Below are 9,786 nucleotides of genomic sequence, written 5' to 3'. Positions count from 1 at the left end.
TCATTTTACTCACTCTCATTAGCTGACTTTTCTCGCATCCTCTCTTTCCATCCTCTGCCTTGTTGTCTGGCTTTGTATGTGACGAATAAGGGCTCTCTCTTGCTCTGTTGCACGCGTATCACAATGGCAACTCAAATCACAAAAGTATAGGTTCGATTCATGTCAACCTCGGCGTGAAGCAAGCTGGAACATGAGAGGGAGCACTGGCAAATTCATGGCTGAAAGCACGGGTACAGCTTGCATCCATCAAGCGACCACTGACGAAGGTGAAACTGAAGGTGATATAGGAATAAACATTATTTACTAGAATGTGTGAGATTCATGACTTCATTGGTTTTCTTACTGACTTGATAAAATAAAAATCTAGTTACTAGGTCCATAAAGTAGAGAGCCGCGTCTGCTGCATGATATTGCACCAGCTGGAAGTTATCAGGGATTCGTATCTTTAATGGATGGAACACGTCTATCTTGAAAATAACGGTAAGCAAAGTGGTCATCCCATAGACTTTTCATGAAGAACACATACCACTTTGGCTTGTAGCAAAACTGGCATATATAGGAAACCGAAGTGTTACGGCCTCTTCGAAAGGCGAGTTCAATCAAGTTCTGCTAAACTCCCTGTCCTTTACCATCTGCAGTACCTGCACTGGGTCCTGCAGCGGCTCCTTCAGGAAGGCCCTCATAAACCAAAGCCAGGTTAAGCCAGCAATCTGGCTGATGATAACCATCAGCAAAACACCAGTCTTTATGTAATCGGGAGCAAGATAGTACGTGTGCCACCAAATGGCCCAACAGCAGTACACCACACTTTCCGCAACCTGGACGACAGGTTCGTACATGGAATTGTAGGTGTACTTTTCCATCGCGTCGCTGTAGAGCTCGATGTTCTTCCTGACTTTGGCGTATGTGATGCGGGTGGCGATGCTGACAAGGCCGACGACCTTGGCGGAGATGTAAGCAAAGACTGCGATGCGTAACCACGTCGTCCCGATGGCGCACACGACGATGGTCCTGCTTACTGTAGGGAGAGGAAATTCGTCATTTTTTTTCATAGAGTAACGTTATACAAGCTGCCTTAAGTATGTCTATACGCCAGATACAATAGGCTATGTTTGTAAAAGTATTCAGTAACAGAATCAACAGTATATGTATATGCGGGGGCACACGTCTGTTCCCTTGCTCTCTTTGCAACGGCACGTACTCTGTGAATTTTATTTTCTCAATAGAACAAAACCGTATGCTGGTTTCAATATTCCTAACAGTAATTGTGAGTGCTCTTAACCAAGCAAAGGAAAGATATTCCAAATGGGCAAATCCATGATGGAGAATCACCACATGATTCGCCATCGTGGAAGTCTGACAACACGCGCGCGCGCGCACACATACGCACATGCGCTCTACGAGAACTATCACTCGAAAACCCAGCCATCCCAGCCTGTCGCCCTTCAAGGAAAAAATATGTATCTACATGGGAATCACAGTTCACTGGCATTTCAATACCTCCAAAGTCAAAGAATAATCTATGACACACTGAAGGCTGCCGAGAGCTCTTGGGTCCGCTTTTATGGGAACAGTTTCCAAACCGTAATAATGTCGCCGTTTATAATACAGAAAGATAATTCCATAGGCGCACACATCTCCACAAAAATAAAGCTAATATAGGTTTTATTGATACCTAATAAACCATTTGAAAAGTCTACATAACTGGGGCATTTGAATAAGTGCTCTTAAACTAGTTATTTGTCTACTTCTTTCCAGAGCACCAAACGCCTAACTTGGCACTAGAAAAATATGCATATTTCATATTATCCTCTATAGTCACTCAACCTAGCAAATATTATGAATGATCGACGAAAAACCTGTATCTCACCAGGTGTATAAGTTGCCATTTATCTATTCACTAATTACCATTCGTATAATTTTCACTGATCAGGTCATTCTTCATTATAACTTTATTAGAACGAGCGAGCTTTTCTTGGTAAACTTTACTCAATGTAGCGTTCAAAACGGAGAAATCGCGAGCAAAGTTTCGTCATTAGCCTTCGTAATTACAGAGTTCTGCTCACCTAGTTCTGCTCGCGGTTTCTCCTTCGAGCTAAGTCTGGGCGGGGCCTTACCCCAAAATTCGTCCTTCCTTTTACCTACTCCCAAGTTTCTTCCTTCCCTTCACCTACTCCCAAGTTTCTTCCTGTCACGCGGTGTGCGCCGAGCCTAGGTCCCCCAAGGGTTGCTTCCTTCCCTTCACAGACAATACTGCCCAAGTCTTCTTCTACTTCCACCTTTCACCTAACTCAACCCATCTTTCATTTCTTTGTCACATTCCTTCAACAAACTACCTCCCAAGCGCTCTCCTCACTTCCCACCTACTCACAATTTCTTCCGTCCTTTCACCTTCACCTACTCCCAAGTTTCTTCCTTCCCTTCACCTACTCCCAAGTTTCTTCCTTCCTTTCACCTACTCCCAAGTTTCTTCCTTCCTTTCACCTACTCCCAAGTTTCTTCCTTCCCTTCACCTACTCCCAAGTTTCTTCCTTCCTTTCACCTACTCCCAAGTTTCTTCCTTCCCTTCACCTACTCCCAAGTTTCTTCCTTCCCTTCACCTACTCCCAAGTTTCTTCCTTCCTTTCACCTACTCCCAAGTTTCTTCCTTCCCTTCACCTACTCCCAAGTTTCTTCCTTCCCTTCACCTACTCCCAAGTTTCTTCCTTCCCTTCACCTACTCCCAAGTTTCTTCCTTCCCTTCACCTACTCCCAAGTTTCTTCCTTCCTTTCACCTACTCCCAAGTTTCTTCCTTCCTTTCACCTACTCCCAAGTTTCTTCCTTCCCTTCACCTACTCCCAAGTTTCTTCCTTCCCTTCACCTACTCCCAATCCTTGTTCCCTCCCGAATTTCACCTATCCGAGGTTACTCCTCTATTTCCACTTGCGTGAATGGGATAGTGAGATTGTAACAGTATGTTGAGATATCTTATAATGCCTTAAATTTAATGTAGTTCTATTTTAACATCTCACGTGTAATAACTGCATGGTTAAATGGAAATAATGTAATCAGTATAGGTACACATGCCCCACATTTAACTGACGATAAAATACTAATTGACAACTAACTACATGTAATTCTTTCTAGTCCGACGTAAAACTCCTGAGACTGTACCAAAAATGCAGTCAATATCGTCCCCGTTCTGGCTAAAAGTGCAATCGATGTCCATGTCGTTTCGTACGTGGTGAGAGAGCGAGCGATGTGAAGTGCAGTGTGAGTGAGTGAGTGTAGCAATGAGTGAGTGGAGAGTGAAGTGAGGTGAGCGAGTGAGTGAGTGAGTATGAGTGAGTGAGTGAGTGAGTAGAGCCCTGAGTGAGTGATGATGTGAATGAAAAGTGAGTGAGTGAGTGAGTGAGTGAGTGAGTAGAGTGAGTGCAGCATAGAGTGAGTGAGATGAGTGCAGTGAGTGAGCATGCAGTGATCTGAGTGTTGAGTGTCCAGTGAGTCGAGTAGAGTGTAGTAGAGCCTTGAGTGAGTGAGTGAGTGAGTGATGATGATATGAGTGAGCTGAGTGAAAGACTACAGTGAGTAGAGTGAGTGAGTGAGCTGAGTGGATAGGATCGAGTGTAGTGAGTAGAGTGAGAGTGAGAGTAAAGTAAGTAAGCGTAAGTAAAGTAAGGTGTGTGAGTGTGTGACGTGTGTTGAGCTGTGAGTGTGAGTGTAAGATGTGATAGTGTGTGAGAGATGTGTTGAAAAGTTTGTGTGTTGATGAAGATGTGTATGTGTAGTGTGATGTGTGGTGTGTGTGACTGTGTGTGTAGATAGGATACGTGTGTGTACACTTGGTGTAGTGTGTGTACGAAACAGTCAGCATAGTGTGAGAATAAACAATAAAAATATCACGCGCGCGCGTTCTACAATGATAAATATCGAGCATCACAATCATCTTAGACGATAGAAGCGGATCAGCCTCACCAGTGAAGCAGAGCCGCAGGGGGATGAGAATGAGCGTGTTCCTCCAGGGATCGTCGATGCCTCGCTGCGTCACGAGCCACACAATCACACCCAACACGGGACTTACGATGGCAATATAAAATTCTCCGATTGCTGCAAAAGAAACAAATTTAAAGTTCAGATGCAAAAGCCCACACCAAATTGGGTAAAGCTCACTTGTAAATGAATCACTGATAGGGTTAGAAATGATAAGCTCAATTTCCGCCTTACCAATTATGCTATAAGTATGATCCTCGTGCGAATGGGCCATATTCACTGAAATGCAATGCATCAGGGAACAGTTAATTGAATCCGTGGTATGATGCTGGCCCTAGGTTAGTTAAGAATGTTTTGCATGACCATTAGACATTAATTTAAGAATTGAGCTGCACATGCAATTTACGGCATAATCGCACTCCATATCTCTCTTTATATACAGAACACCATCTGGACGTGTTTTGCGTAGTCTGGGCAGAGCGTCTTGATGCAGACAAAAAAATTGCTAAACCGCCACTGAAAGACGAGTAGCCGACATAGCAGGATCAGCATACTGTCATGGAAGTAACTACGTGGCAGCGGCAATACTAATTCACTTCTGTACTTACTTGTTTCACTGAACATGATATTCAAAGACTTATTTCATATGAATTACATAGACAAATATAGAAATATCAAGAGGAAATCTTTATTGCTGAGATAGTGCACGGTCTGGTTCTAAAATCTTTGTTAAAATTTGATCATTAAAGTAAATAGCAAAGCCCATAATTAGCAAGTACCAAGGATACCTCTTCCAATAGAAAACACCCCAAGAAATGCAATACTATTCTTCTAGTTGCCCTCCTGCAAGTGTGACATGAGAGTGGAATGAAATTTTGAGTAAGGTCAAAATGTGTGACACTATTTCCTTTCCTTTAAACAAACACCCGCTGTTGCACTTTTTATGGGCAATTTGTTTCTCGAGCAGAGAGATTTCTTTGCTTGTAACAAATCTTTTTATGGGCAATTTGTTTCTCGAGCAGAGAGATTTCTTTGCTTGTAACAAATCTTTGTAGACCAAATCCGTTTCTATTTATGTAATAAATTTATTGCCTTGAATTACATCTTCATCACAAAAATAAAACTACAGTCCTGTACTATTTACAGCTGTTTCATTGACAAGAGGGTAGGTCATCAGATAGTCAAGAAACATATTGCAGTGAACACAAAAAAATATATATATATATATATATATATATATATATATATAAATTTAATATATATACTATATATATAATTATATATCTAAATATCTTATATATATATACTTTAAATAAATACATATAATACATATATATATATATATATAAATATAAATTATATAAGAAATATCAATATACCATATACATAATACATATAGATATATATATATCTATATATATCATATATATATATAAATATATACATTATAAATATATATATATTATATAATAAATATAATATATATATATATATATATATATATATATATATATACAGGATTCACTTTATCGTTTCGCACACAGTATTTACTACCCGGAAAAACGCCCCTTGCCTCCGGTTTGAGAAAAAAAACGTGTGGATGACAGGCCAACCACAGGTGCACACTGACCAGCGCCAACACATCATTGTCATAAAAGAAAGTCTTGGGACTTACTAAAACGATCCCTGTAGTCTATAGACGAGAAGATCATGAGGACGGTGCAGGGCCACACCAGTAACCAGACGAGTTTGTTCAGGTCTCCGTCGGTGAAGCTTTGCACTTCATCCTTGGCCCTCTTCGTAACTCCGATGGTCTGATAGCCGAGACCCTTCACAAAATTTACGATATAATGTGTATCATTGCACACCGTGAGAGGGTCCTTTGTTACAATGCGGTCAGGCAGTTCTTCGGCACAAATGCCTGATTTTGAGACGTGGACGAGGGCTTGTGATGTGTCGACGATGATGTGATACGACAGCCTCTTCTCTTCGGCGTAGAGTGACTGAATGCTCTTCGCAACGTACTTGTACAGCTTGGGCTCTCCGGCGTAGATCTCTTCTTGGTCGTCAAAGGAGAGTCTGATGGTCTTGGTGTTGGGCAGGAACTTGGTTGGGGTCACCTTTAGGGGCGCTATGCTGTTCCCAGACTCAGCCGCGCCAGGCGCTGGAGTCTCGCCGTCAGCGGTGCTGATAGGTGGCGCGGCTGGTACTGACTGCGGAGGTACACAGCTGCTGTAGGTGTGCTGCTCAGAGATTTCGGGCAACTGCATCGAGGAAGAACTTGTGTTATTACAGAGGGCATACTTGGCCCTCAGTGCCTTGTGTTTCTTTGTTACCTGGTTCTTCTCGCACCCAGCCACGAAGGATCGCCAAGTCCTGCGGCACAACCTGCAAAAATAATTTGTTGTAAATGCACAAATAATATTAAAATGGATTAGATATTCAAATTTATGAAAAATGGACTTATAATCATAGATACATTATCATATTAGGTGGATTAATATCACTAATATATAAACGAAGTCAATTCAGCACTAGAAATTCAACACAGGAATAATTATAACGTTCGTGAAACAGCTTTAATGCAGTATAATAAATTCTAATCATAACTATAACTGATAGTTAAAAGTATATACGCTCCATGAGTTACCATGAGGCCCCATAAATATTTGAAATCATAGTATTTTCGCATTAAAAATACAAATTTGGTGAGCAAAACAATAATTTCCGGTCTACATGTCTTCTGGAACCTAACTCTACAATGGCTGAGCATTACCAAGAACTGAACTGCCGCCAACGGACACCGAGGCTGAGAAGACTTACAAGAAGAGTGGCGTCGTTTGTGTCAGAGCCAGAAACGTGAGGAGGCACCCGTTCATACTCCCTCGTAGTCTGGAATAAAAAACACATTTTAAACAAGGTTCTTTTACATATTTTCTTACAAGATGAATACTCATAGATGATGTTGATTTAATAAGAGGGAAGATGAAACATAGACCAGTGCGTATCGAATATTAAATTACAAAGATGTTTATATAAACATTCATCCATCTATCACTCCATGTAATACACACGCACGCACACGCCTCACACCGTCCCCGACAACGCACAAGCAACCCCTAAAACGCACTACACATTCATCATGTATTATACTCATATGCTACTTGCTAACGCATCATTAGCATGGTAAAGGGCAGATGATAGTTAGTAGATAGTGAGTAATAGTCATATTATCCAATCGAGAATTGGCATAGTATACAGTAGTGGAGTAAGTTGGGAAGGAATAGACAGATGTAAGAGTCATAAGACACATGAGTTATATTAGATGTAGAGGATATAGAGAGACAGATATAGATAAAGAAACAATGACTGATATAAAGTAGAGCAGAAAGAGAAGAGAGACAAATATAAGTAAGTAGACATATGAGATAAACATAGTACAGAATCATAATACATATATCACAAGAACAGAAATGAGATGAGAGGAAGTAATGTTGGAGGGGGGGGGAGTGGGGAGTGGTTGGTGGTAATTTGAAACAGTAGATAGATAGAGAGCAGTAGAAGAGATGAGATTAGAGACAGTTAGGTGTAAAGACATAGAAATAGACGTGATATATGTATATATATACTATATATATATAGAGATATATATATATATATATATATATTATATTTTTATACATATATATACATACATCATACTACAATCACACACATTAATATATATTAATATATAATTAGATATATATAGATAATATATATTATATTAAATATATATTATATATATATTATATATACCATATATATATATCACTACATACATATACAAAAACCCACACACCACACACACTCACACAAATATGATATATATATATACTACTATATATTAATATATATATAACATAGATATAACTACAATATACTATATAATATAATTATATATATTATATATATATAAATATAATCACATACATATATATAATATTATACATATATAATATATATATAAAAATATATATATATATTATATACTAAACATAATATATAATCATATCATATATATTATCATCCATATAGAATATAGAGCAGAACAGCAGAGCACGAGTGAGAGAGACTTGCAAAATTCTAGGATATATGACTAGCATACACATATCTATATACATACACAAACACATAAAGCTACTAAAACTAGATATAATAATTGAAACAGATAAACCAGATATACTATACATCACTGAATCCAAACCTGATTCCTCTATATATAGTATTAGGTGATAAGAATGAAAAACATATAGGGTAAAAGGATAAGGAGGAGGGTGGGGGGAAAGGAATCACTATGATGGAAGTAGAAATATTGCAAGACCCTTTAGTGGAACTGAAGACAATCAAAGTTGAAGCAAATGGGGTAAACTTAATCATTACTACAGTATAGGTGTCACTCATACTTCAGTGTGGACACAAGAAAACTACCGAATACTAATTCAAGAAACATTAAAAACCTAGGAGGAAATAATAAAATCTGTGGAAACAAATGCAAAATGAATGTTCTTATAAAGGGGTCTTCATAGCACAATAAACTGGGAAAGTCTAGCCCTTAAAGCACAACAAGATTCATGGAGTGAAAAATTCCTAGATTCCTAGAAATCGTGAGTGAGTATATAAATATATATATAAATATTATATATAAAATATATATATATATATATATATAGCACAATATATAAATATAGATATATATATATATATAGACAATAGATATATATATAATATAAATAAATATCTATATACTGATATATTAATATAAATATATATATAATATATATATATATATATATAATATATTTTTTTTTTTTTTTTTTTTTTTTTTTTTTTTTTTTTTTTTTTTTTTTTTTTTAGTGACAGAACGTACCAGGGAAAGACGGCTGGGTAGGCCTGTAACATCTACAAGACAAAGATGGCATAAAGAGAGATTGAATGCCGTCCTCCTCATTCGAAAAAAAAAAAAAACGATTATCTAAGATTGAAACTAGGATCTTGTTTTTTACGGGAAAAATCACCAAAGGAAATACAACAAAATGTTGAGCAATACATAGAGATACTGTTGATAGATGTGTATCAAAATGTAAAACTAGAGCAAGGAAAGACCAAAAAGTGATTCAATTAAAAAAAATAAAGGTTCAGAAGACACAGGTCCTCAAGCGGCCTATGAACGATACAAAGTAGGGAGAAATGTTCATAGTCAAACCATAAGAAAGGCAAAGATTGATTTTGGAAAGGGCGACAAATGTCCAGCCTAAGTAAAACTAAGAGCAGAGTTCAAATTGTCGCTATATTACTTAGGAAGAAAAAAGGAAAAGAAGCAACATGATTCTGCTGTTCAACCGAGTCAGGGGAAAAGTCGTTAGATAAGGGTGATTTCAGGATTTTGAACACAGGAAGAACGAGAACTCACGGGAAAAAGTTAAAGGTTAAGCGAGGTGATAAGGATGGAAATATAAATCAGTTTTTCAAACAGAACTAAAGATGAATAGAAACTTACTATGATACCATAACTAGGTAAGGCAAGATAAAAGAGCGCGCGCGCACACACAGACACAGACACATACACACACAAAACAAACGCAACACAACAAACACAAACACACACACATATATATATGTATATATATATATATATATATATATATATATATATATATATATACATACATATACAATTGAATAACTGATTTTATTCTTTAGAGGGATCTAAAAGCAGTGTTTGTTATAACGCAACATATCTTATTTAGGTAACGAGATTTTTATACACCTTGGAT

At 37.8% G+C, this 9,786-nt stretch overlaps 1 protein-coding gene across 2 annotated transcripts in view; it reads right to left on the bottom strand.

Moving 5' to 3' along the window:
• Nucleotides 1–9,786, bottom strand: part of LOC122256892 (uncharacterized) — a gene marked incomplete at its 3' end in the record, with an annotated part of 22,878 nt that continues 13,092 nt past the window's right edge. Inside the window, 5 exon segments of one of the 2 annotated variants that reach the window (XM_043021859.2) lie at nt 1–1,018; nt 3,956–4,087; nt 4,205–4,249; nt 5,646–6,358; nt 6,794–6,862. In XM_043021859.2, the coding sequence (XP_042877793.2) occupies nt 600–1,018; nt 3,956–4,087; nt 4,205–4,249; nt 5,646–6,358; nt 6,794–6,862 (1,378 nt within the window). 2 annotated transcript variants of the gene reach the window in all.

Source organism: Penaeus japonicus, unplaced genomic scaffold, assembly GCF_977035675.1.
Source record: "Penaeus japonicus unplaced genomic scaffold, GWHDUDI00000001_assembly GWHDUDI00000007, whole genome shotgun sequence".
Taxonomy (NCBI): Eukaryota; Metazoa; Arthropoda; class Malacostraca; order Decapoda; family Penaeidae; genus Penaeus; species Penaeus japonicus.
Note: the sequence above shows the minus strand (reverse complement) of the source record. Positions and strands in the feature narration are given on the sequence as shown.